At 40.0% G+C, this 27,502-nt stretch overlaps 2 protein-coding genes and 1 long non-coding RNA gene across 4 annotated transcripts in view; 2 read left to right on the forward strand and 1 right to left on the reverse strand.

The window, feature by feature from the left end:
* LOC102257379 (transcription elongation factor SPT4-A-like) overlaps window positions 1-1,374 on the forward strand; it is a 13,636-nt gene extending 12,262 nt beyond the window's left edge. Inside the window, exon 2 of the mRNA XM_005863232.2 lies at window positions 881-1,374. Coding sequence (XP_005863294.1) covers window positions 881-1,242 — 362 coding nt within the window. The 3' untranslated portion in view covers window positions 1,243-1,374. The remainder of the gene's footprint in view (window positions 1-880) is intronic.
* GTF2F2 (general transcription factor IIF, polypeptide 2, 30kDa) overlaps window positions 1-27,502 on the reverse strand; it is a 154,549-nt gene that overhangs the window by 120,595 nt on the left and 6,452 nt on the right. For both annotated transcript variants that reach the window (XR_001361509.1, XM_005863226.2), the window contains exons 2-4: window positions 26,288-26,361; window positions 14,808-14,826; window positions 13,528-13,672 (exon numbers count right to left, since the gene is read on the reverse strand). Coding sequence is in view for 1 of the 2 variants with exons in the window: in XM_005863226.2 (XP_005863288.1) it covers window positions 13,528-13,672; window positions 14,808-14,826; window positions 26,288-26,361 (238 nt within the window). In the remaining variant the exon portion in view is untranslated. The remainder of the gene's footprint in view (window positions 1-13,527; window positions 13,673-14,807; window positions 14,827-26,287; window positions 26,362-27,502) is intronic.
* LOC106725591 overlaps window positions 27,194-27,502 on the forward strand; it is a 21,108-nt gene continuing 20,799 nt past the window's right edge. Inside the window, exon 1 of the long non-coding RNA XR_001361510.1 lies at window positions 27,194-27,204. This is a non-coding gene — a long non-coding RNA (uncharacterized LOC106725591). The remainder of the gene's footprint in view (window positions 27,205-27,502) is intronic.

A 27,502-nucleotide genomic window follows, 5' to 3' on the forward strand; every position in this document is an offset into this window, starting at 1 on the left:
TGATGGTTGACCTGGATCAACCCATGATTTTGTGCGTTTGGGATTCTCAAAATAAATCCACTTTTCATTGCCAGTCACAATTCGATGCAAAAAAGACTTTCTTTCCTTTTACTGATGACTTTTCAGTTGAAGCAACATTTTACTGATGACTTTTCGGTTTTCCATTTGTCTTTCTTTCAGTTGATGTGGCACCCATTTTCTTTCCTTTAAAATCTTTCCCATTGCTTGTAAACGATCAGAAATTGTTTGCTGAGCAACGTTTAATCTTTCTGCAAGTTGTTTTTGAGTTTGACACGCATCTTCATCCAATAATGCTTGTAATTGTTGGTCTTCAAACTTTTTCGGTTGACCTGGACGTTGTCTTTCACATCGAAATCATCACTTTTAAAGCATTTAAACCAGCATTCACAAGTATCTGGAGATGGAGCATGTTCACCATAAGCTTCCCGAAGTATACGATGACTTCTTCAAAATAAAGTAATGAATTAAAACTTCCCACAAATGCTCTTTTTTTGGCACGAAATTCAATATCTTTAAACGTAAAAATATCTATGATGTTAACACCTTTAGCAAATTTGATATATGAAGTTTTGAAGCTTGCTGTCAATACAACAAAATAGCATACATATCAAATCGCATATATGTAAACATATGTGTAACTCCATCTATTGAAAAAAATCCGCATTATTAACCGGTACACCTGGTAATTCACTGGGAGAGTTGGAAAGCCTGGATGGGATTTAGAGTTGGCTGCCATGGAAGTGCAGGGAGGTGAGAGAGAACCTGGAGTTGCCAAAGAATTCATCAGAGCTCAGTAAGCAGGCATTTACTCAGGCAGACATAGCAGCAATTCTGTTACCAATATTAAAGAGCTTGTGAGCATTTTGCTGTTCTGTTCAGACGGTGCCCAAGGACCTGCGGCATCTGCGAGCTTGTTTGTTGCATTCGCTGGTCAAGACTACAGACCAATTTGAATATGATGGTTGTGACAATTGTGATGCATACCTTCAGATGAAGGTTAACCGAGAGAAGGTATATGACTGCACCAGCTCTTCCTTTGATGGAATCATTGCAATGATGAGTCCAGAGGACAGGTGGGTCTCCAAGTGGCAGGGAGTCAGTAACTTTAAGCCTGGTGTATATGCAGTGTTAGTCACTGGTCGCCTGACCCAAGGAATTGTGAGGGAGCTGAAAAGTCGAGGAGTGGCCTACGAATCCAGAGACACAGCTATAAAGACCTAGCAAGATGCAAGGCTGCCAGTGTCTTTGTCATGGCTTCCTGCCTCTGCTTATTTATTGTTCTGAAACTAAATGGACAGAACTTCAAATACTCCTCACTCTCTAATTCTGAGGCTTAACAGACTGATGAGAGAGCAACACAGCGTGTTCCTGGGCCATGTTACCTTCTTTGGACTACTAGTGGGGGTGGGAGTGGTGTAGGTTGATGGATTAATAGAGTGAATTGAGTGTGGAGTAGGATTTTTTTTTTCCTACCCACACCTCTGGCTGCCACTTGCCCATGGTCAGGGCTCTATATCAAATTCCAATAAACATGAACCCATAGCCCTACCCGGTTTGGCTCAGTGGATAGAGCGTCGGTCTGCGGACTGAAGGGTCCCAGGTTTGATTCTGGTCAAGGGCATGTACCTTGGTTTCAGGCACATCCCCAGTAGGGAGCGTGCAGGAGGCAGCTGATCAATGTTTCTCTCTCATCGATGTTTCTAACTCTCTATCCCTCTCCCTTCCTCTCTGTAAAAAATCAATAAAATATATTTTAAAAAACACACACAAAAAAAACATGAACCCCATAGCCCATGAAATAAAAAAGCTTGCTTTAAAATTTTATTTCGAAATATAAGGAAATACAGTGGGGCTAGTCACACAATCTCTTAGAGCTTTTATTCTCTCATCTACATAATGGAGATTTAATTTAAAAGTGATATCCTCTTCAGATTGTGGGGAGAATTAGTAAATAATATACAGTACATATGAAGGCAGATTATACACCAACGTATAAGTGTAATAAACACTTAAGGGATACAGTTTAACAGAGGCTCAAACCCAATTAAAAATATGTACTAAACTCTTAATACAGTGGGGCCTTGACTTACGAGTTTAATTCGTTCCGAGACCGAGCTCGTTAAGGAGCTCGTTAACTCAAATTACTCTATCAACTCAATGCAAAAAATCTGCCCAGAGACAGCTGGTATCTCAAAAAACTCGTTAGTCAGGACACTCGTAAGTCAAGGCCCCACTGTATAACTAACAACAAGCACTAAAATAGGCATGCAATCCATTGCTATGAATGGTGCTGCCCTAAGAAGCAGTAGAGGAAGGAGATGTCTCCATTCGGATACAGCCAATAAAAAAACTTCAATATGTCACAAGATACCTCAAAATGGAACCTGCAACTTTTCTCATTATAGCACACTAAATCAGCATTCCTCAGAGCATGGTCTATAGAGGGGTCCTCAAGATCATTTGGGTGTCCACAAAGTCTATTTTCATTAAAATACTCAATTGCGCCCTAGCCGGTGTGGCTCAGTGGATAGAGCATCAGCCTGCAGAACGAAGGGTACCGGGGTCAATTCCGGTCAAGGGCATATACCTCGGTTGCAGGCTCCTCGCCAGGCCAGGCCCTGGTGGGGATCCTGCAGGAAGCAACCAATCGATGTATTTCTCTCACATCGACATTTCTCTGTCTTTCCCTCTCTCTAAATATTTATGAAAAAATATACTCAGATGAGGATTTAAAAAATAAATAAGTACTCAATTGCACTTTTCACTGTTATTTGCACTGATGGTGCAAAAGCAACAGTGGGCAAAAAGGCCGGTTTCACTTAAGAATGTCCTTGATGAACAGTCAAAAATGTTTTATTCAATTTTTGACCCTTGATACATATCCTTTAATATTCTGTGACACCAAATGCAAAGTACACATAAAGCACTTCCGCTGGATACCAACACAGGATGCCTGTGTCAAAGAAAAGCCTCTGTGTGATTGAGTTGGGAGCTGAAATAGCTTCTTTTGCGAGGAAGATCATTTTTATTTAAAAGAATGGTTGATCCTGGCTGGGTGGCTCAGTTGGTTGAAACGTCATCCCATACACCAAAAGACTGCAGGTTCGATTCCTGGTCAGGGTGGATGCCTATGTTGCAGGCTCAATTGGGTCTTACATGGGAAGCAATTAATCAATATTTCTCTCTGCCTTCCTCTCTCTCTAAAATCAATAAAAACATATCCTCTAGTGAAGATTTAAAAAAAAGAATGATTGAGAGACAAACTATGGTTATTCAGACTCAGGTATCTGAAAGATATTTTCTCAAAAATAAATGGAATAAGCTCATCTTTTCAAAGAAAACAAGTGACAATATTCATTATTTCTCAACATTAATAAAATTCAACGTTTGAAGTCAAAATTAGAAGTTTTGAAAACTTGTACCTACCACCATTACCTTGACAGCTCTCCAATATTTAGACTTTCTAATTAAATCAATGGTGTTGATGAATGCAAAATTTTGATACTGTATAATGAAATGTGCTAACCTGTGGAAGAACTACATAACTCAGTGATTCAATATTCATCAAATGATGGGCACGTAATGTTATAAAATCATGCTTAAGTGGAAGAGCCGCTCAAAGTGTACAAGATAAAACCAGTGGGTTTCAATGTAAAAGTACAAGAAGTTTGTTGATCCACAATTATCTAAAAATACTATTAACTGCTCCTCCCTTTTCTAACTATATATATCCTACAGGTCAGACTTTCTTCAGATCCTTCAACCAAAATAACATGGCTAAACACTGAATTCAGAAGGTTTGAGACTCCAGCTTGTCTTTTAGGCTAGCCCAGCGATTTTCAACCTTTTTCATCTCATGGCACATGTAAACTAATTACTAAAATTCTGCAGCACACCAAAAAATATTTTTTTTTGCCAATATGACGAAAAAAATAGGTAGGTCAATATTTGACAAAGGAGGCAAGAATATACAATGGGAGTAAAGAGTCTCTTCAACAAATGGTGCTGAAAAACTAAACAGACACATGCAAAAAGATGAAACTAGACCACCAACTTATACCATATGCAAGAATAAACTCAAGATGGATAAAAGATTTAAATGTAAGGCATGAAACCATAAAAATCTTAGAGGAGAACATAAGCAGTAAAATCTCAGATATTTCATGTAGCAATATGTTTACAGATATATCTCCTGGGGCAAAGGAACATAAGGAGAAAATAAACAAATGGGACTACATCAAAATAAAAAGCTTCTGCACAGCAAAAGAGACCACCATCAAAATGAAAAGGAAACCCACTGTATGGGAGAACATATTTGCCAATGATATATCAGATAAGGGGTTAATATCCAAAATATATAAAGTAATCATAAAACTCAACAAAAGGAAGATGAACAATCCAATTAAAAAATGGGCAGAAGACATGAATAGACATTACTCCAAAGAGGACATATAAATGGCCAAGAGACATATAAAAAAATGCTCAAAGTCACTAATCATCAGAGAAATGCAAATTAAAACCACAATGAGATATCACCTCACACCAGTCAGAATGGCTATTAGCAAAAAAATCAACAAACCACAAGTGCTGGCGAGAATGCGGAGAGAAGGGAACACTAGTTCACTGCTGGTGGGAATGCAGACTGGTGCAGCCACTGTGGAAAACAGTATGGAGTTTCCTCAAAAAACTAAAAATGGAACTTCTGTTGGAACCAGTGATCCCATTCCTAGGAATATATCCTAACCCCCTTTCCCTCCCCGCCCCCCAAACAATTAGAAAGAATATATGTACCCCTATGTTCATAGCAGCATGATTTATAATAGCTAAGATTTGGAAACAGCCCATGTACCCATCAGTAGATGAATGGATAAAAAAGTTGTGGGACATTTACACTATGGAATACTATGCAGCTGTAAAAAAGAGAGATCTCCTACCCTTTGGGACAGCATGGATGGACTGAAAAATATTATGCTAAGTGAAATAAGCCAAACTGAGAAAGACAAATATCACATGATCTCACTTACTTGTGGAATCTAATGAACAAAATGAATCAACCAACAAATAAGACCCAAAGCATGGAGGTATTGAACAGACTGACATACTTCAATGTGGGGTTGGGGGGGATGAGAAGAAATAAACTAAAGAACTTATATATACTTTACTAGAGGCCTGAAGATTTGTGCAAGAATAGGCCTTTCTTTCCCTGGCTGCCGGCACTGCCTTTGCTTTGGCCTGGAGTCGCCTTTCCTCCTCTCGCCTTGTTGCATCAATTTGCATATTCCCTCTTTATTGGCTGTGGGCTCCACCATCTTTTTCACAAAGTGACAGTTCATTTGTGTATTACTCTTTTATTAGATAGGATGCATAGCCACGGACAAGGGCAATAGAGTGGTGGGGGGTTAGGGCTAGGAGGAGGGAGGAAAGGGGGAGAATGGGAGATATCCATAATACTATCAACAATAAAAATATATTTTTTGAAAATAGGTATAATTTTGACTCACTCACACCAGATAGCTATTGTTGTGTTGGCTGTTGTCATTTTTTTTATTTGACAATCTAAGGGAAAAGAAATCAATACCCCTGGCTAGTCAGGTATTGCATGTTTTAACAATTCTTGTGGCACACTAGTTGAAAATCGCTGAGTTAGACATTCATGAGATTTGCAAAATGCCACTCTTCCCACTAATTTTTTTTTGGAAAACAGGTTTCTGGATTTTTTAAATTTAAGTCTTATTTATATTAACATGTAATGTATAAAGGGGCCCTGAGACCAAAAAGTTTGAGAAGCACTATACGAAAGTGATATAAAATAATTACAATTATGATAGATATAAGGCTAAATAAAATCTCAGTGTCCTATTGCAAGGCAATTAGTAATATGCATATGGTGATAATTTAGGTGACACACTGTAATTCAAGTTTAAAAGCAATAAGAAAATTCAACAAAGAAAATGGCTATAGTTTGACTGCCAACAAGCACGCATACATACACATAAAGCTTAATTCCAACCTCTGAAAATTATATACATAATATTCCATTCTCAACAAATGGGGGATATGCACCAAGCTAATATTTCCCATAAGCACTCAAAAAGTCAAGTTAAAATGAAAACATTACCTTTATTTATGCTTCATTTACCACACTTACAGGACAATAGCATACAAGGCAGATTATAAATTCAACGGTATCGGTTTAGTTTTCAAAATGACTGGTAATTCAGCATCTTCAAAGGACATTTCCATATATACATTTTTCTCCAAATACAAATACATTCTAAGGCATATGTGTATTGGTATATGCTGCCAAATTCAAGCTTGCAAGTAAATAAGGCAGGCCACCACCAAATAAATTCTCACATACTTCCAATTATCTCAGCAACTATGTTATCTGGGGAATATATCTTATTATAATGTGCACAGTGGCTAACCAAGTGTTACAGCACACAGTGAACTCATCTAATTAGCAAAGAGAAAGAGAAAGTAAAAAGATTATCTATACCAAAAAATATATATGTATATGTAATGAGCAAGAAGTTAAGTGGGGAACAAAGGAATTTAATATTCACTTTTGAACCTCAAATGTCATAAGAAAAGGATATTAACTTTGAATAATGAAAACCCATCTTTTTGTCACTAACAAGTCACCCTACTTAAAAACCACTCTTAAAAAATACCTTTACAGTACTAGTAATTCTTAGGAGAAAATAAAATATTTCAACACATTTGCTTTAACAAGCCCATCCATTATATGCCAGTCCTGTACTAGACACTGTGGAGAGAAGCATGAGGCATGGTGCCCTGCCCACAAGGTTTAATTAAGGGACAAAATAAGTATGCAAACCTTAGTGCCATACTAGTCCAAATGAAGGAAGAATCAACAGATTAGAGCAGTAAAGGGAATGATGGTTACTGTAAAAGGTCAACAAATCTCTGGATGAAGAAAATCAAGAGGAAAAGCAGACAGGTATCAGGAAACTGTAAAAAATAAGGGATTCCAGCAGAATGAACTAGAAGAGTGTGGAGAGGATGGTGAAGTTTTCAAAGGACTGCTTTGGGTTAAATGGAATAAAGAAATGTATATGTGTGATTCCTACTACAGAAATCACCAAATGAGGCAACTGATTACATGTGAGCATAAGAGGAGATTAATAATTATTATGGCCTAGAGAATGTATTATAGACAGAAATATGGACAGATGGAGACTAAAAGAATAAAGAAATGAATCTGATTTCCTATCTTCTGGGTTTAGATGATAAAGAAATCCAAGCAGATTGTTTGTTAAATCAGCTGAAGATGGTACTGGACATCAGATGAGAGACTAGGCTTTTGTCATTGCTACCACCCTGGTCCAGGTTTCTGTCTTCTCTCCCCTGGATTACCACAATAGTCTCCAACTTCTACCCTTGCCTCCAATGTCTCTTGTCATGGGCCAGCCAGAGTGAGCCTTTATAATGTTAATCAGATCAAATCACTATTCTGTTCAAAACCCTCCAGTGGCTCTCCATTTCACTCGGAGTAAAATCCAAAATCCTTACAATGATTTACAAATTCCTTCATGATCTGCCATCGCCAATCCCCTTCCTCTCTCCAGTCTAATAGCCTACTACTTATTCTTCCCCCTACTACTTATTCTATCCCACCCACACTGACCTCCTTGCTACGCCTAGAGCATGCCAGGCTTGCTTCCACCCTAGGGTAAATGTGTTACCTCTGTTTGAAAACTTCTAGTTAGCTAACTAATTCCACATGGCTCTTTTAAAGGCATTCAAGACATTGTTTAAACCCCATCTTCTAAATATGGCCCAAGCTAACCACACTGTTAAAAATTGCAAGCTCCACCCTAATACTCCTGATCCCACTTTCCTTTTTTCCCCCCAGAGAACTTACACCTTACTGTCGGTGACAGAACTTACTTATTGTATTTGTTGGTTGCTGTTTCCTCTTACTAAGATGAAAGTACCATGAAGACTGAAACTTTGGTTACTAGAGAATTTCAAGTCTAAATAAAAGAGGGCCTGCAAAAAATCAATTTTCTAAATTAATTAACAGCTACAGAGTGGTCAAATATAATGAAAACTAACAGCAAAAGGTCACTATGTTTCTATCAGTTCTAACTCTGCCCATTTTTTTCTAATATTTTCTACCTTAGCAATGGTCTCTTATTCATCCAAACATTCAAGCCAAAAAAGCCTAGAAACCATTCAAGACTTCTCACTCTTCCAACTCCCCACAATCAACTCATCACCAAAAGCTGTCAAAATTACTTCTATCTCAAGACTGGCACTCCCCTTGCATCAGTTCAAACCTATTCATCTCTAAACTAAATTATGAAGTTCAAAACTGAGGTTTCCTCCTTAGATCTAACTGGAACTATTTACTAGATTTTAGATAGATATGACAGAGTATGACAGGTGAGAAAGCAAAGTGAAGAATGGATACTTGAAGGTGAGAAAAATGAATTTTATCTTCACTTTCTTTCCTCCTATTCATATACTTCAAGGTCCAGCTCAAATTTTATCTCCACTTTCGAAGCCGTTCCCTGTTCTTTCAGGCAAAGAGCATACTTTTTTTCTCTTTGTACATAACTCCACTAGAGTACTTTCTATAGCAGTTAGTTTTTTTAAAACACTATTCTTATTTATTTTAATCCTCACCCAAAGATATTTTTCCATTGATTTTTAGAGATAGTGGAAGAGAGTGGGAAAGACAGAGAGAAATATCAATTGGTTGCCTCCTGCATACGCCCTGACTAGGGCCTGGGCTGGGGAGGAGCCCGCAACCGAGGCACGTGCCCTTGACGGGAACTGAACCCGGGACCTTTCAGTCCTCAGGCCGACACTCTATCCACTGAGCCAAACCAGCCAGGGCTATAGCAATTATTTTTTCACATATCAGTTACCTAACTGAACAAAGTCTAGTATTATTTTAGTACTGGGCCTAGCATCTATAATAAAAGTATAATAGGCTAATTAGACCAGACATCCTTCCGGACAAAGCAGGGGTTGCAAGGGCCGAGCCCCTTGCATGAATTTCATGCATTGGGCCTCTAATTAAAAATATTTGTTGAAAAAAAGGAACAACTCTTAGTCCAGAACTGGCAATTATAAGAAGAAAACCTAAGTTTGAACAAAAAGGTGAAAGAGACCCCTCCCTCCCAAAAAAGAAGTTCTCTAGTTACCGATAAACGGTAGATAAAAATACTAAACTGAAGACCCGAGGGGGGAAAAAATAAAGGCCAAACACATAAATCATTTCCACCTAGCTAAGGTTAGAAAGATAGGGGTACTAGATAATAATGAAAATATTTAATAGAGAAATAAATTATTTAGAATTTCACAGAGAAATGTGGAGGTAGAAGAGGGCTAACCCAAAATAGCCCTTAAAAATAAAACATGTCACCCTGGCTGGGTGGCTCAGTTGGTTGGAGTGTCGTTCCATACATACATCAAAAGGTTGTGGGTTCAATTACCGGTCAAAGCACATACCTAGATTGTAGTACAATTCCTGCTCAGGGCATGTATGGGAGACAACCAATTGATGTCTCTCTCTCTCACATTGATGTTTCTCTCCCCCTCTTCCTCCCTTCCTCTTGCTCTCCAAAATCAATGAAAAAACATATCCTCGCGTGAGGATTAAAAACAAAAACAAAAGATGTTCTCTCAGATAGGCATACTCAAATTAGACACAAATTAGTTGTATACATAAAATGCTCATGAAATAGATTGTTTTCATTAAGAAGAAAGCACTATAAAACATACCATCATCCCCTTCTAATCCCATCCCCCAAAGAAACTCAAATACAGTGGGGCCTTGACTTACGAGTGTCCCGACTAATGAGTTTTTCGAGATACGAGCCGTCTCTCGGCCGATTTTTTGCTTTGAGTTGTGAGGTAAAATTTGGGTTACGAGCCAGCTTCAGATACCCCACCGCTAGTTGGCGCAGCGAACGTCACAGTGAACGCCACAACATCAGCCCAGCATCACGTGTCTCACTCGTTCAAAATTGATTTGACATACGAGTAATTTGAGTTACGAGCTCCGTCACGAAATGAATTAAACTCGTAAGTCAAGACTCCACTGTACGTAGAATTCAATCATTAGAAAACCTGGCTCAAAAGGGAACTCTCAAAAACCAGCCCAGTATGATAACAGAAGGAATGAAGTTATTAAAATTAAACTCAACACAATGGGAACTCTCCCTCCTAGGAGCACAACTGCGCCTTCCCCCTCTCCCTCCCTTCCCCCAGGCCTGTTACCTTTGCCCCTCTCTCTCCTAAGCTCTAAGGGCCACTTCTTTCACCTCTGTAACTTGTTTCCTGAGCCCATTTTTTCTACCACTCACTTCTACCTCTGTGATGTCCTAAATAAAATTTCTCTTATTAAAATAAAAACAACACAATGAACTTAAATAGATTTTAATTCTTCTTAGAAAATTATGTTTTATAGACCTGTTGCACTATTAAAAAGAAATGAAGAACCTAAAAAGCAATTTTTATAAGCAAATATATGCTTGAGGGAAAACATAAAAATATTCAAGATAATGCCTACCACATGTATATTTCAATGTAAAATAAACACTTAATGTAAAATGGCTCAGTTACTAATACTTTGACCGGTTCATGACCAACAAAAGTAACACTAGAGTGGTGGCTCTGAAGTTTTTTTGGGGTCACAGACCTCTCTGAAACTCCAATGAGAGCTATGATCCTGTCCTGAAGAAAAACATGCAAATACACATATATACCTAGCATTTTAAATATGTCATAGCAATCACAGAGCCATGGAACTCAGTTGTAGAACTGATGACTTAATGAACAGAAATAGCAAACAAATGTAAGACTCCTCAGAAAAGAAAAGAAACTTAATAATAAGTAACAACTCTAGAGATTTTTTCTCAGTCATACAATCAAAAATACCGAATATAAAAATCTCTATTGGCTGGATTTTATCAAGTGATATACACCCAAATAGAGCATGAACATGCCTTAAAATAACCTTGAAACCTAAAGTGTTTAAAAATAATATCTATTATTAATATTAGTAATAGTTATTGAGCATTTATTAAATACTGTATTGTCTTAAGTTTTAAATATACTTATGTTTATACATAAATGTAAATCATTGTTATTCTCATTTCACTAATACGGAAATTAAAGTACAGAAAAGTACAAAGAATGTCAAATAACAGTGACACAAAACAGAAATGATTAATGAGATTAAGAAGCAAAAAATTCCCTGATAGTGTATACCATCTAATAGCAACTTAGACCTATATTTGGGTTAGCACAGTTCTACAAAGCAGAACACATTGTCCAAACTCCAGAAGAAGGATGACAATCTTGATCCCTTTCCATTCCTGGCAAGATAACCCTTATACCAGCGGTCACCAACAGGTGGTCCTCGGACCACTGGTGGTCCATGAGGTCCGAAAGGTTGGCAACCGCTGCCTTATACCATATTCACTTTGAAGTATACTGTAACCAGAAATGTGAACAAAAAAATGTTCAAAAAGAGTATAACACAAAGTAAAGGGTTTATAAGATTAACAACGGAAGATTAATTCTGAGGATAACAAAACTTAGCTTTCTAAATTACTATCTTTTGTGTACCAGCAACAAATCATGCTTTGGAAAAATTAGCAATATAATAAGATGTAAAAATTCTGAAATAGAGCACCTTATTCTACAGGGGAAGTTCAAGCTCCACTATCTCAAACTTTCTTCAAGGTTCTGCCTCCTTCTTGCCATCTTGGTTCCATGTCTCTTCCATTCCAGGATAATCACAAAGGTAGAGAAAATCTTGCAGGTTCAATAGGTCTTACTAAATCCCATCAATCACAAGACAAATTTCAGATTCCCTGGATGTGCCTATGCTATGCCCTGCACAATGTTGCATACAATAAACATCTGCTGAATGGTCAAATCTTCTCCATGAGAAAATGTCTGTGTTTTTAAAAAACATGTCTTTATTGATTTTAGAGAGAGAAAAGGGAGAGGAAGAGAGGGAGGGAGAGAAAGAGGAGGAAAGAGGAACTGAGGGAGAGAGAGACATCAATGTGAGAAACATCAATGAGTTGCCTCTTGCACGTACCCCAACCCAGGACCAAACCTGAACCCACAACCTGGGTACGTGCCCTAATTGAACCAGTGACCTTTTGGTGCATGGGAAGATGCTCAACCAACTAAGCCACACCAGCCAGGGCAGAAAATGCATATATTTAATATTTTCTACCTCCCGTAATATTACATTACAAATTACAATAGCATCAGAATAATGCAATAAAGCAATTCTTTTATGTTAAATCACATTACTGAAAAGTTTTAATTTACCATTTTTTAGATTCTATGTCCAAAAGAAAAAAAGAAAAAGACTAATTTTTAAAATTCAATTTATGCAGTTATTAGTAAACCAAGACACTACAAAAATTTTATCTGAGCATATTCCTTTTTTAAAACAATGATGTTCTTAATATACTATAATTTGTATAGCTTTCTTTGTAATGTTTAATGAAGATACGACAAAATCATGGATCTTTTCCTTTATATCAACAAAAAACTTTTTGATACATATGAGAAATCAGTTCCACTAAATAGGTGGCTTGCTGCTTCAATAGCAATATTCTAGATTCAGTAAAGGTTAAAAACCAAGAAACTATGAAAATAAACATATATTCATATATATATGCCGCAAAAAAGTTCCCTCTATATTTAACTCACAAGCTGAAACACTTGCTCCTAAGTCACTGAACTCATAAAATATCTCATACCAAACACACAAAATTGAACTATATTTTACACAGAGCTTCCTGGAAGTCAATACCAATTTTAAAAAGTTAATCTCTGCATTACACAGGCCCTCTTAGCATAGAAAGAATATAAGAACAAAACTTCAGACTAAAATATTCCCTAATTTCAAGCAGCATTAAAAAAAAAAAAAAAAAGTTATAGCCCTAACTGGTTTGGCTCAGTGGATAGAGCGTTGGCCTGTGAACTCAAGGGTCCCAGGTTCGATTCCGGTCAAGGGCATGTATCTTGGTTGCGGGCACATTCCCAGTAGGGGGTGTGTAGGACGCAGTTGTTCGATGTTTCTCTCTCATCAATGTTTCTAACTTTCTATCCCTCTCCCTTCCTCTCTGTAAAAAATCAATAAAATATATATTTTTTAAAAAGTTATAGCTGCTGAATATCAATTTACCAAAACAGGCAAGGATGACTTTATCCTAGCAAAACTCAGAATACTGTTTTTTCAACATCCTAGAAGACAGCTTGGTGTACCACACTTTTCCATCTGCTTTGTTCTATTTCTTTATACCCCAAGTAGAAATTAAACGGTTCAAATAACACCCAAAATTCATCAATCACGGTAAAAAGAAGTAGCATGATATGAATAACAGAGGTAGAACAATAGATGGAACAGCCTTGGTAATGACCTTAGAGTGCATGTCGAGACAGAAAATCTATTCAACATGTACAGGAATCACATTAAATAATTCTATTCTCACTTACCTGCAGAGCTCTCAGTAAATACTGTTAATGTTTGTCCTCCAACACTTTGCAAGACAAATGGGTGTTCTCTAGGAGCGCTGACTGAAGCTGGTTTTCCACCAATATCATGAATATTTGCAAGATCCTCATTCAAAGTAAATGACACCTAATAGACACATTAAGTAAAGCTTATTACAACAGACTTTTGTATTCAAAAGTACAGAAATTCTGATAAGTCAAATAATTTTTTTAAATGTGAATTTCTTCTAGTCATTTAAGCATTTTTTAAACTTCATCTAAAATTTTAATACTTAAGTCATAAAAAGAGACTTCCCACTTGTCAGAATAATGGGGCTAATCTACCATTATAAATACAAATAGCTTTCACATGTTTTCTCTGGTCTATAGCTGAAGAAATTCTATTTCCAAAATAGGAATATAATGTTTACCCCTAAGTTCTTTGAGGTCAAGAGACCATGCCTTGTTATATTTATATCCTTAAAATATATACATCTCCTAGACAGTGCCTGGCACAGAGAAGGAAAACAGTATTTGCTGAATGAGTGAATATTTAAAGTAAATTAAGAAAGCAATTGTACTTAGAGGGGGAAAAGTGAGCTACTTAGAAAGCTTAAACATTCCAATAAACAGAGGATACATTTCTTTTGTAGGTCTTAATAACTACTGTGATTACATGGTGCTGTTTTATTTTTGAATACTTTAATAAGTTCAACTGAATATTGACAAGGATAATTTAATGTTGAGGGTTAGAAAAAAAAAAACATAGTACATTCTTCCAAAATGATTTTTACTACATACTAGATCTCACCAAAAGAATATCAAATATTACATCGGAGAGTTTTATAAACATAAAATACTGATCTCCCAACCACGGAGGAAGATTATGGAGTATTTATTAAATATCTCTCTGCTTTCTGCTAGGTACTGAAAATTATAACCTGGACTTAATGGGTCAAAATCTAAAGCCCTCAAAGATCCAAATCAAATGCCTCTGCCACACTGAAATAATGTTAAACTATTACTGAAGTAATACTAACTTTTGTAAATACTGAGAGGGGATATTTTAGGTCAAAGTAGAAAAATGCTAAGAAGGAACAACTAGAAAGGAGCCCACTCATTCACACACGAGTGGTGTTTATACTACTATGTGTTCCTGACCATTAGCTACTAGTTTGATGTGGAGTTTTCCAGAATACAAACACCACCCTCTCTTTGCTATTACTAATGCACAGTAAAATAATCTCATGGTTTAAATAAAGTTTAAACAGAAATAATCTTACCTCAGTCCTTCCTTGATTCCTTAAAGAGAAAAAAGGAAAAAATTTTTAATTACTTAAATTTCATGTTTTTTCTTCCAAATTTATGCTGAAAATTTAAAGAAATAACACTACTGCATATTTCCATAAACTGTTATATTTACAGAGCTTAATATTTACCCATGGCTCTCCTCAACTATCCTATCTGTAATTCTATAAGAAAAACAAGTCTCATTAACCCCATATGAGTATTTTATTAGAACTTTGTGTCACTTAACACTATTACAACCTGCCCTGATAATATGTTATCCAAATAATGATCTAATTACAATTCTTATCTTTATTTCTGAGAATTTTTTAGCATTCAGCAGCATGTGAATATATGTTTAATACATATATGTTATTACTATTTATTTTGTCTAGGTGAAGATGTTTCATTTACCTAATAAAACCTTAAAGATCAAAATTAAATTTAACAATATTTTAAAATTACAAGCAATTTTCTACACTATAAAAACAATATATGGCCTGGTTTGTGTGGCTCAGTGGTTGAGCATCAAGCCATGCATGAAGAGGTCAGATATTCGATTCTGGGTCAGGGCACATGCCCAGGTTGCAGGCTTGATCCCTAGTAGGGGGCATGCATGAGGCAGCCAATTGATGATGTTTCTCTCTCATTGATGTTTCTATCTCTCTCTTCTTCTCTTTCTATTAAAAATCAATAAAAACATTAAAAAAGAAAACACCAAACAATATATGCCCATACATAAACATACAGACAAGTCAAAAGGAAGTTTTAAAATAGCCATAATTCCACTGTTAACATCTTGGTACAATAAATATCCTTCCAGACTATTTATGTGAATGACATGTTTTTAAATGTCTTTTTTACAAATCTGAAATCAATGCAGACTTTACGTAAGAGCCTAATTTTAAAAAACATGTATTAAATTCCTACTATATGCAAAATCCTAATATATAAAAACCCAGGGGTCGTCATGTCCTGAACGACTGAACAGGAGGCTGCGTGGGGCCACCAGGCCGGCAGGGGGGGCAGTGAGGGACAACCAAATGACTGGGCCCTGGGTCCTGGCTGGGCCGGCGGCTGAAGGGAGCTCTGGGCCCTGGCTGGGACGCTGTGGAACTGCAATGGGGGCGTGGCCGGCCTTCAAACTCAGGGCCCAGAGCTCCCTGTCGCCATCAGGGCTCAGAATTCCCTCTGGCTGGGGCGAGGCGGCAGAAGGGAGGTCTGGGCGCGGCCGGGACGGCTGAACTCTGGGTCTCCCGCCATCCAAGAGAGGCCGGCCTTCAAACCTGGGGCCCAGAGCTCCCTGCAGAAAGTGCTTCTGTTTGTTTAGTCCATTGGTTTTAAATCAGATTACACTCCCACAAACAGGGTAAGAGAAAACTGTTCAACGCGCCTTCGGCAAAACACAAACTCTTGCTGAACTTGAGGGACCCCTTCCCGGCATAGGTGTCTTTGCGCTTTTCAGGGCACTTTTGAAGGAAGGAAAGGAATGTCAAGGGGGGGGAAAAAAGGAGACATATGTAATACTCTTTTTAATACTTTAAGAAATAAAAATTATAATTAAAAAAAAAAGGAATCTGGCGCCCCTATGGCTCTCCTGCGGGAACAGAGCTGGAAAAGCAAAGTTTCCCAAGGAGGTGGGAGCGCAATGGGGACTCTCCCAGCTGGGGGAGGGGCGCGCCCAGATGCCCCCTACACTCCAGGGCTGGGGCAGGGCACACGGGGCGGGACATCAAGTGGTAAAGGTCCAGCAAATGCCCAGCCTACAGGCCGCCTGAGGAGGGGTGTCAGATGCATGAAGGAAAGGCTTAGCATCTCTGTCACTGCTTTGCTTTTCAGAATTCCCTGCTCCCCATCTGTTGGCTCCCTCCCTCTGAGGGCCACTGTCGTCCTCACATGGATGCAATTGAAATACTGTATCGAGAGAGGATTGCCCCAATGTACATATCCTTTTATCCAAAGGTGAAAAAAAATCCCAAAGAAGGAGACAGACTGCTGTCCGTTAGGCTTTAAAAAAACCCAAAAGTGTCCTGCGAAGAGCTGAGACTTGGTTCTGTCCACGCGCCTCAGAGAGATTGGATGAGGAAATGGCCTGGCTTGGCCCTGACTTTACCCACTTATGTTACTCTTGAAGGTGTCTTTGCCACAATGTGAATAAACTGCCACCTTTTGGAATAGGGGCTCATACAAAAGTCTGCATTCCCAACTTTTCTTGAAACAGATCTATGTTCTGCAGCTGTGGCCACCGTCCTGAGACCAGGTCCTGTCGCTGGGAATCAGGGGGCACTGGAGTGGAGGCTCCCCCCACCCTGTGCCCTTTTACATTCAGGGATTGAGCTGAACTCACATTGGGGGAGGCCTGGCAAGGGTGACAGGTGTCACAGATGGAAGGATGGAGAATGGAGAGGCGGACACCCTGCTTGGTCCCTCTCTGGGTGGGGTCAGGCAGATGAAGGCCAGCCAGCCCACCCCACAATTGGGTGAGATAGCATCCTCTGTGTCCACCTCTCATCCCATGGGCCCGGCCACTCCCCTCAGCTCTGGGCAGCCCTCTGTTCCACGACAGCATGCTCTGCCCTCACATGCTGCTCACCCTAAATGAGAAGGAAGAGAGCAGTTAGCCCACAGACAACTACACAGAAAGATAGGGCTCACGGCTGGTGAGCACAGTGGCGGTGGCAGGAGCCTCTCCTGCCTCCGTGGGAGCACTAAGGAGCAGCGAGCCGGGTGGTAAGGAGCAGTGAGCAGGAGGGCAGTAAGGAGCGAGGGGTCCTGGACTGGGAGAGGGATTTCCCTCTGGACTTCGAGAGGGTGCAGGCTAGGCTGAGGGACCTCCCCACCCCAGTGCACCAACTTTGTGCACTGGACCTCTAGTATTAAGTATAATGTCTCTGTCTTCAGCCAGAAGAAGATATAAAAGCTATTAACATTTAATTAAGAGAGCCACAATGTGCCAGGATCAGAGGAACTGAGTGAGGGATGAGGTCAACAGCATGGGAGCATTCCAGGCTAAGAGAATAATCCATCTGAACACTAGAAATGAGAAGTTATCTAACACATTCTTTCGAACATCAATGCGTAGGCTGCAGTCAAGTGGTAAAGAGCCTCTTAGGCCAGACTAAGGTGTCCAGAATCTTAAGGCAGACTTTACTGGAGGACTTCTCAGAGTCTTTAATATACTAAAATGCAATGTTAATCTTCTTTTTGTTGGAGAAGTATCTAGAATACAGGTGCATTCTAGAAATTTTAAGATTTCACATATGAATATGAGTTTCCAGATTCTCTTAAGATTTGAAACGTTTGGCAACAATGTACCCCTAATTCAGCTCTCAGTAAATACACAGATAGGCAGGCACTGAATTCACTACAGTCCCTTCCCTATCACTCCAGAACTTGGCTTCTAGAAGCATTTAATTTAGCTACCTTTAAGAGAGAGGCACTGTAGGCAAAGCCAAGGCAAAGATGCAGAAGGTACAGTACTTGCATAACGTTTACTGAATTAACTTGAGGCTAACACAAAAACCCAGGTAAAAAGTAATGAAAGCTTGAACTGGGTAATGGTAGAAAGCAAGGAGGGTCGCACAGGAGCCAACTAGAAAAAGTTTCCACTGGCTAAATTCTGGACAATTTGAACATCAGAATAAATGATAATGATAACAAACTGTAGCCCACTGAATAAAACTGGGATCTTTAATTTTATACTAAAATCCTATATAATAAAAGCCCAGGACCAAATGGTGGAACGACCAGAATGACCAGTCAACCAGTCGCTATGACATGCACTGACCACAAGGGGGCAGACTCTCAACGCAGGAACTGTCCCCTGGTGGTCAGTGTGCTACCATAGCGGGAGGGCCACTCAGCTGACCAGGATGAGCGGCTGTTCCTGATGCAAACCCTGGGCCAACAGGCAGGAACCCCTCTTCAGCCACAACATTCTCTTATAAGAACCTAGTGGCCCGCTGCACGAAATTTGTTCACGGGGGGGGGGGGTTCCCTCAGCCCAGCCTCCAATCGGGGACCCCTTGGGGGATGTCTGACTGCCGGTTTAGGCCCGATCCCTGTAGGATCGGGCCTAAACCAGCGGTCAGACATCCCCTGAGAGACCCCTGATTGGAGTGGGTGCAGGCTGGGCTGAGGGAACCCCCCTCCGTGCACGAATTTCGTGTACTGGGCCTCCACCTGCCTGCCTGCCTGCCTGCCTGATCGCCCCTAACTGCCTCTGCCTGCCTGCCTGATTGCCCCTAACCTCTCTGCTTGCCTGCCTGATCACCTCTAACTGCCTCTGCCTGCCTACCTGATCACCCTTAACTGCCCTCCCCTGCCGGCCTGATCTCACCCCTAACTGCTCTCCCCTGCCAGCCTGATCTCACTCCTAACTGCTCTCCCCTGCCAGCCTGATCGCTCCTAACTGCCTCTGCCTACCTGATCGCTGAGGTCCGGGGTGCAGATGAATGGGATTCCTGGCTGGCAGGCCACTGACAGCAAGCTATCCAACGGCCGATTCTGTGAGGCATGGGGCTCCCTCCTCCCTCCCGTCAGGGTCTGGTTTGAAGGCCGGCCACGCCCCCAATCACGCGAGACCAAGTTCCACTGCTCCCCGGCCAGCCAGAGCCCACAGCCCCCTCAGCAGTCAGTGCTGGGTCACCGTGGCGCCCGTGGGAGCTGGGGGGGAGGGGGGGGGATCGAGAGGTCAGCAGTTCAGCCCACTCGCCAGTCCCCGCCCACCCAAGCCTGCTGGGTGCGCAGCCTGGCGTTCGGTCGTCCATTCGGTCACTTTGAACATTACAGACCCTGGTCTTTATATATAGAGATTCTGGTGTTTACTTTTTCTTCAACTACCATTGAGGAAACTGATTTGGATACAGCATTTCAAGTCACCTCTACTGAAGATCATATTTTTAAGAGAACTGAAAGACTGGAATGAGAAAAACAAGGAACAGAGGTACTGGTCATGTACCCTAAGGAAGAGAGAGAAAAACACACACAAAATATTCTATCTGTATGGGGCTTTGGATGACCCCTAGAGGGGTCAACAATGCCAGCTGATACAATCAAACTGGTACCACATGAAAGAACACACACACACACTTGTTAATATTAAGGGCACACACTTGTTAATATATTAGATGCAACTATGTAAACCATCTGCTTTAAACTAAGAGAGAAACAGAGCTTGAAATATTCTTTTCATTTCTTTTTTGTTGCTATTGTTAATTCTCACCCAAGGATATTTTCTCCCATTGATTTTTTTAAAGAGAGTTGAAGGGAGTGGGGAGAGACAAGAGAGAGAGAAACATCAATGTGAGAGAGACATATCCACTGGTTGCCTCCCACACGTGCACTGACTGGCATCAGAGATGGAGACTGCAACTGAGTTATGTGACCTCAACCATAATCGAACTCACAACCCTTCAGTCCATGGCTGACACACTCTAACCACTGTGCCAAACCAGCTAGGACAAGCTTGGAATTTTCTATCAAGCAATGGTTGATAAAGAAAAACTGCAGCACACCCATTATTGCTTTTTTACCATGCTATCTTTAATATTACTAATATTACTTTAGTAATCAAAATAGTACTTAGGGTTTGCCTAGCTTTCCCAGAACCTTGGTTCATTTTTCTCTATTTCTCATAACAGCCCCCTCCCCCCCACACCAAAAAAAATTTTACATTCCTCAAGCAGGTATTTTCTTTTTTTTTCCTTTTTTTTTTCCTTTTTTTTTTCTCCCCTTGACATTCCCCCGGCCTCCCCTTATGCATGCATACAAGTCCTTCGGTTGATCTCTTACCCCCTTCCCTCCTGCCCCCCAACCCTCCCCAGCCTTCCCGCTGCAGTTTGACAATCTGTTTGAGGCAGCTCTGCCTCTGTATCTATTATTGTTCAAGAGTTTGTAATGGTCTCTATTATCCATGAATGTGTGAGATCATGTGGTATTTTTCCTTCATTGACTGGCTTATTTCACTTAGCATAATGCTTTCCAGTTCCATCCATGCTGTTGCAAATGGTAAGAGTTCCTTCTTTTTTACAGCAGCATAGTATTCCATCGTGTAGATGTACCACAGTTTTCTAATCCATTCATCTACTGATGGGCACTTAGGCTGTTTCCAGATCTTAGCTATGGTGAATTGTGCTGCTATGAACATAGGGGTGCATATATCCTTTCTGATTGGTGTTTCTGTTTTCTTGGGATATAGTCCTAGCAGTGGGATCACTGGGTCAAATGGGAGTTCCATTTTTAACCTTTTGAGGAAACTCCAAGGTATTTTCTTTATACAGAGGTTTCAGAAATGCAATATTCATGGTAAAAAATCTATATACACAAAAGGCTAATATGCTAAGTGTATGTCCAGGTAATGACATCACATAGCAGCACCCAGCTTTCTCTCCCTAGTGACTAGCCTCCTTGCAGTTTCTTCAGCCCAGGAACACAACTTGCTTTATAGCCAGGTGCTAACATTTCACAATGTAACCAAATGTCTGTGAAGCATTTTCCATGCCTCATCTCATTTGATCCTCATAGAAGTCCTGGAGTAGGTAAATAGGAGACTTGGTGGAATCCTATTTTCTTTTCATTAGCCAAAAAAACAGAGATTTAGAAAGTTTAGAAACCTGACCCGACTGAAAAGAAGTAAGAAATGGTGGACCCTGAAAATGACTTCAGGTTTTCTCACTGCGCAAAATATAGTCAAATACTGTTGCAGTTAAATATTTTACCCTTTGTTCTCCTTGCATGATCTACACTGCTTTGTGTTAATATTTATTGCTGTGTTGCTGACAATTACCTGAAAGAGAAGTTGGGTGCTTCACTGGGCTGGAAGAAGTTTAGCTAAATCAGAAAGCAGGTCTAATTAAGCAAGTTTATTCTGTATCTACAAAAGGCTAAGATGACTCGCACATGCGCAATACATATAAAGCTCTCGCTGCCGCCAATCACACACGTGTTTTGATCTGTCATTGTCGATTGTGAATTTGGTTGACATTTCTATTACAGAGGAAGGGCAAATAGTGATATTGAAATATTTCTTCTAATTAATTTACTTTCAATGTGCATGAATTCATGCACCGGGCCATTAGTAAATAAATAAAAGTAAAAAAACCAAAACAAAGAAAGATCAGTTGATTTTACAAAGCATTTAAAGAAACTATAAGCTATTTCATTTGTCTCATAAACACTCTCTGAATAGGTTGGGAAGGCATTATTATCCACATTTTACAAACAAGAAACCTAAGTCTTAGATGTATAAGGCCCAAGGCCAAAGGTAATGATTGACAGCCACTTAGGACTAGGACCCAGGCTTGAGCTCTGGTGTGGTCATTTTACAATACTGCGTGTTCATTATTTAAATATATTTTTCCTTTAGCCTGCCTTTTTTCAGTGACATACAATTCTGAGATTTTATTATATGGCTCCCATTTCCAGTAAAACCAATTATAAGATAGTCTGAAGTCTGTAACAAAAAGTAGGTAATTATCTGTATTACCAAGGATTCCAGAAAAAAGACCACCACAGATTTTGTTTAAAAGTATACATTCATTTTTATTTTAACAAGAGTAGAACACCTCACAAAAATGTGATTTATCTACAACTTTCCAGGAATATGTCCACTTTATAAGTTAAATAAACAAATAATTTCCATATTATCTCACTGAATTCACATAAAAGGCCTACAAAACAGGCAATTTTAGGGATAAGGATCTAAACACAGATTACATGACCTATACAAAGTAAGTGAAAGAGCTGGAACTAGAACCTGTTTGAGTTTTCTAACTACTCAAAGGCTGAATTCAAGCCTGGTTCCGCTATTAAATATGTAGTGGGGTTTTTTGTTGTTGTTGTTAATCCTCACCTGGGGGTATTTTTTCCACTGATTCTTAGAGCAACTGGAGGGGGGCGGGGGAAGAAGAGAAAAACATCAATGTGTGAGAGACACATCCATCAGTTGTCTCCTGCACATACCCCAACCCGGGCTGTGATTGGGCCTGCAACCTAGGTACATGCCCTTGACTGGGAATTGAACCGACGCTCTTCGGTTTGCGGGCCGACACTCTAACCAGTGCTGGCTGGGTAGTTATTTTTTCAGAAAAAAAGAAACTGCCTGTCTCTACCTAACCTTAAGAACTCTGGATATAAAAGCATGCCTGTTTCCAATCCATATCTTGTTAAAACAAAATGGGAGAGAAACATCGATGGCTGCCTCCTGGACGCCCCCTACTGGGGGATCAAGCCCACAACCCGGGCATGTGCCCTGATTAGCAACTGAACCAGAGATCTCTTGGGAAGGTGCTCAACCAACTGAGCAACACCGGCCAGGGCTTAAAGCATATTTTTAAACAAAAGTTAGTAAAATAAAGAACAAAATACTTAGTGTATAAACTATGTTTAAAACATGACATCATCCAAAAGTACAGCATTTCTCCTCCAAAGAACAAAATCCAGAGGGTGTCCACCAAATCCAAACTCCACAGCTGAATGGATTAATGAAGAAACTTTAAAGTGACACCCTCCCACCCCCAAAAAGGTATAGTCCTTGCATACAAACAGTGGGTATTTTAGGCAAAAAAGATGTCCAGGTTATATACTTTTGGAGAAGCAGCAGGAAAAACTTATGCCTTAAAAATAAAAATGTTCACATTCTGTCCTGGCCGGGTAGCTCAGTTGGTTAGTGTCAGCTTGATATGCCAAGGTTGTGGGTTCGATATCCGGTCAGGAAACATATGATAAACAACTAATGAATGCATAAATAAGTGGAACAACAAATTTATGTCCCCGTCCCCGTCCCCCCCACCCCCAAAAAATAATAAATAAATATTTTTAATTAGAAAAAAAATGTTCACATTTTGATTTTCTAACTATCTCACTTTTGGAACTAAAGAATAAAATAGCACCCTGGCCCTAGCTGGTTTGGCTCAGTGACTAGAGTGTCAGTCTGTGAACTGAAGGGTCCCAGGTTCAATTCCGGTCAAGGGGACATGCCCAGGTTGCAGGCTCAGTCCCCAATAGGTGGCGTGCAGGAGACAGCTGATCAATGATTCTCTCTCATTGATGTTTCTCTCTCTCTCCCTTCCTCCCTGAAATCAATAAAAAAATATTTTAAAAAAAATAGTGCCATGGCCAGTTTTTCTCAGTGATTAGAGAGTGGGCCTGCGGACTGAAGGGTCACAGTCTCTGGCCCTTGTGGGGGTACATGCAGGAGGTAAGCATTCAATGTGTCTCTCTCACATCGATGTTTCTCTGTCTCCTCCCCTCCCTTCCATTCTCTCTAAAAAAAAAAAAAAAAAAATAAATGAAAAAATATCTTCGTGTGAGGATTAACAAAAAAATAATAATAAAAAATAAAAAGGCACATAGCTGTATACAGAACCAATATGAATATTTTTATAGATCAGAGGTGGTTTCAGAGGGGAAGGGAGAGGGAGAGAGAGGATGATTAGAAAAGGCCTCACTGAACTAATACTAGCCTTGGGGATTCAAAGGAAGAGTGTTCCAGAAAGAAGGAACAGAGGAAGAGCAATTATTAAGTTTAAGATGCTTCTGAGACATCCAAAAGAAAATATCAAAGTGGTCAGATATATGAGTCTTGGAGATCAGAGGAGAGGCCATACTTCAGATATCTTTAAATACAACCTGATATTCTATGAAACCAGATGAGACTACCTATGAAGTCAGTCAAAGAGAGAGAAGAAAAGAACTAAACACTGAGCCCTAGGGTCATATAACAGTTAGAGACTGAGAGATGAGAAGAAACCAGCAATAGAGTCTGAGAAGGAACACCCAGTGAGGAAAGAGGAGAATCAAGAGAGTGGTGTCCCGGAAGTGAAGTGAAGAAAGGGTTTGGGGATAGAAGTGATCATCTATGTTAAATTCTGTTAAAGGTCAATTAATAGGGCTGCTAGCTGGCTGTTAGATTTAGGAATACAGATGTGGAAGACTACAAAAATGGATCACAAATTCTTGCAGTAACTCACACTACAAGGTGGAATCTATTGCTCCACCCTTGAAATTGGGCATCTCTGTGGGAATAGCCTTGGTGACTAGGGCTTCGGCAAACAAGATGCAAGAACAGACTTGCAAAGTGCTTGGGGATTGGGGTGTCTTCTCTTTTGCTTTCACCACCATGTGAACAGGCATGCTGGAGATGAAATACACATGGCCACTGCCCCAGCTGACAGCAAGCCAAAGACAAGACACGAGTGAGGCCATTCTAGCCAGGAAAATTAGCCAAGCCAGCCATAACCAGGACTGCCCCAAAGAAAATGGTTTTTGTTCTAAGCCACTACATTTTGGGGTGGTTTGCTTTGAAGCAAAATCTTGATAAAGAAAAGGACAATGGTGAGAAACAAGAGCTGTTTCAAAGCAGGCATGGAAATCTGGCTAGAGTTAGATTAAGAATGAATGGACAGAAAGAATAGAACACAAGGCCTCTGGCTGCCACTGGCTGAGCTTGGTAGGATTCCCTTTCTAATAAGGCCATTTTCTCCACCAGGAAGCTACAGTTACATTGTTTACCAGGTATTCCCTACCTGTAATGAAGAAACTTTTAAGTGACACCACTTTAAACTGTGGCACAATGGCAAAATCCTTCTACTGAAGAACTTAATTTGACACATCCAGTTATGCCAATTCAAGTACACCTTCTCACAAGATATGGAAAGGATGGAGAAATGAGGGAACTACATATTCTGCTGCTTTACTGCCTATAAATTTTCACCAATAAATTTGACTTTATATTTACACCTGTCAGTAGGGGGGCAGTGCGAGTGTGTTTGTGCATGTACCCGTGTGCACACATGGGTCCCTACAGGGCATCTAACCATCTCTTGACTAACTTTGACATACTCATTACATCTCATTTTCCAGGTAAAATTCTGAAAAGGAGTGAAATTCCATGTTTTTTAAAATAAATTTCAAACCGAATTCCTAAGAATGACAATTTTAAAAAATATATTTTTAGTGATTTCAGGGAGGGAGGGAGAAGAGAGAGATAGAAACATCAATGATGATATAGAATCATTGATCGGCTGCCTCCTGCAAGCCCCCTACTGGGGATAGAGCTTGCAACCCGGTCACGTGCCCTTGACCGGAATCGAACCAGGGACCCTTCAATCCAGAGGTCAAAGCTCTATCCACTTAGCCAAACCGGCTAGGACTGTAATTCCATTTAAAAGCACTTATGAAGCCCTAACCGGTTTGGCTCAGTGGATAGAGCATCGCCCTGTGGACTCAAGGGTCCCAGGTTCGATTCCGGTCAAGGGCATGTACCTTGGTTGCGGGCACATCCCCAGTGGGGAGTGTGCAGGAGGCAGCTGATGGATGTTTCTCTCTCATTGATGTTTCTAACTCTCTATCCCTCTCCCTTCCTCTCTGTAAAAAATCAATAAAATATATTTTAAAAGAAAAATGAAAAATAAAAGCACTTACGAAAATTTTTTAAACAGCTTTTTAAAATGCCAAAAATATATAAACAACTTACTTAGCAATCCGCAGTTTCCCGACTTCACCTCTTCCAGGGGCTTTAGCCCACTGCTGTGACAAATATTTAGGAACCTAAAACAAAGTAAAATACTAATAAGACTACGTTTTGGACACTAACAAATCTTTTTTTTTTTTTAATAATTCTTTATTGTTGAACGTATTACATATGTCCCCATTTCTCCCCCATTGACCTCCTCCAGCCTGCCTCCCGCCCCACACCCAGGCCTTTAGCTCCTATTATGTGTCCATGGGTTATGCATATATGTATTCAAGGTCTTTGGTTGATTACCTCCTACCCACCCACCCTCACCCACCTTCCCTCTGAAAGTCCAAACTCTATTCCATGCTTCCATGTTCTCTGGATCTACTCTGTTCATCAGTTTATTTTGTTACTTAGATTCCACATATGAGTGTGATCACGTGATATTTGTCCTTCTCTGACTTATTTCACTTAGCACGATACTCTCCAGGTCCTTCCATGCTACTAAGAAATCTTATTAAACATAAAATGATATACTGCTTCTATTTTACTTTCTGCCTGTAATAAATAATCATTAGTATCAAGCTCTCGTTATATGTTTTGCACGATAAGGATATTAAGATATGTAAGAAATTACTTCAGTTCTCAAAGAGCTTGAAGTCAATCAAGTTGGTGACACAAAACTAACAGAGATCAAAGAACTTAACAATAATGAAGTATTAACTTATGTCCCAACTAAGTCGAAGTTCAGAGATGAGAAAGGCTACCAGAAAAGACTTCTCAAAGAAGCATAAGATGGCAGCATAGGCAAACACCAGAAATTGCTACCTCGCACAACCACTTCAAAAATACAACTAAAAGACAAAACAGACATCATCCAGAACCACAGGAAGGCTGGCTGAGTGGAAATTCTACAACTAGAAGGAAAGAGAAAAGTACACTGAGACTCAGAGGAGCTGTGGAAGTAAAGTACAGAGGTACGGAGGTGTGCACAGAAAGGGCTGGCAACTGAGGACACAGTTGTCTTTTTCAATCAGGAGGGAGACACAAGCTCCCGACGGCCCCGACTCCAGTTCTGGGCGAGTCTCTGGGGACCCAGACTCATACGGGAAGAAACTGGACTGTCTGGCATCGGACGGAACTCGAGGGCAGCTTTCTCTCAGAGGTGCTTGCAGTGATTACCGCGGGACACTGAGACCCGGGGCCTCTTAGGGCAGGGCTGAGGATCAGCCA

Source organism: Myotis brandtii, unplaced genomic scaffold (genome assembly GCF_000412655.1).
Source record: "Myotis brandtii unplaced genomic scaffold, ASM41265v1 scaffold174, whole genome shotgun sequence".
In the NCBI taxonomy this organism is placed as follows: Eukaryota; Metazoa; Chordata; class Mammalia; order Chiroptera; family Vespertilionidae; genus Myotis; species Myotis brandtii.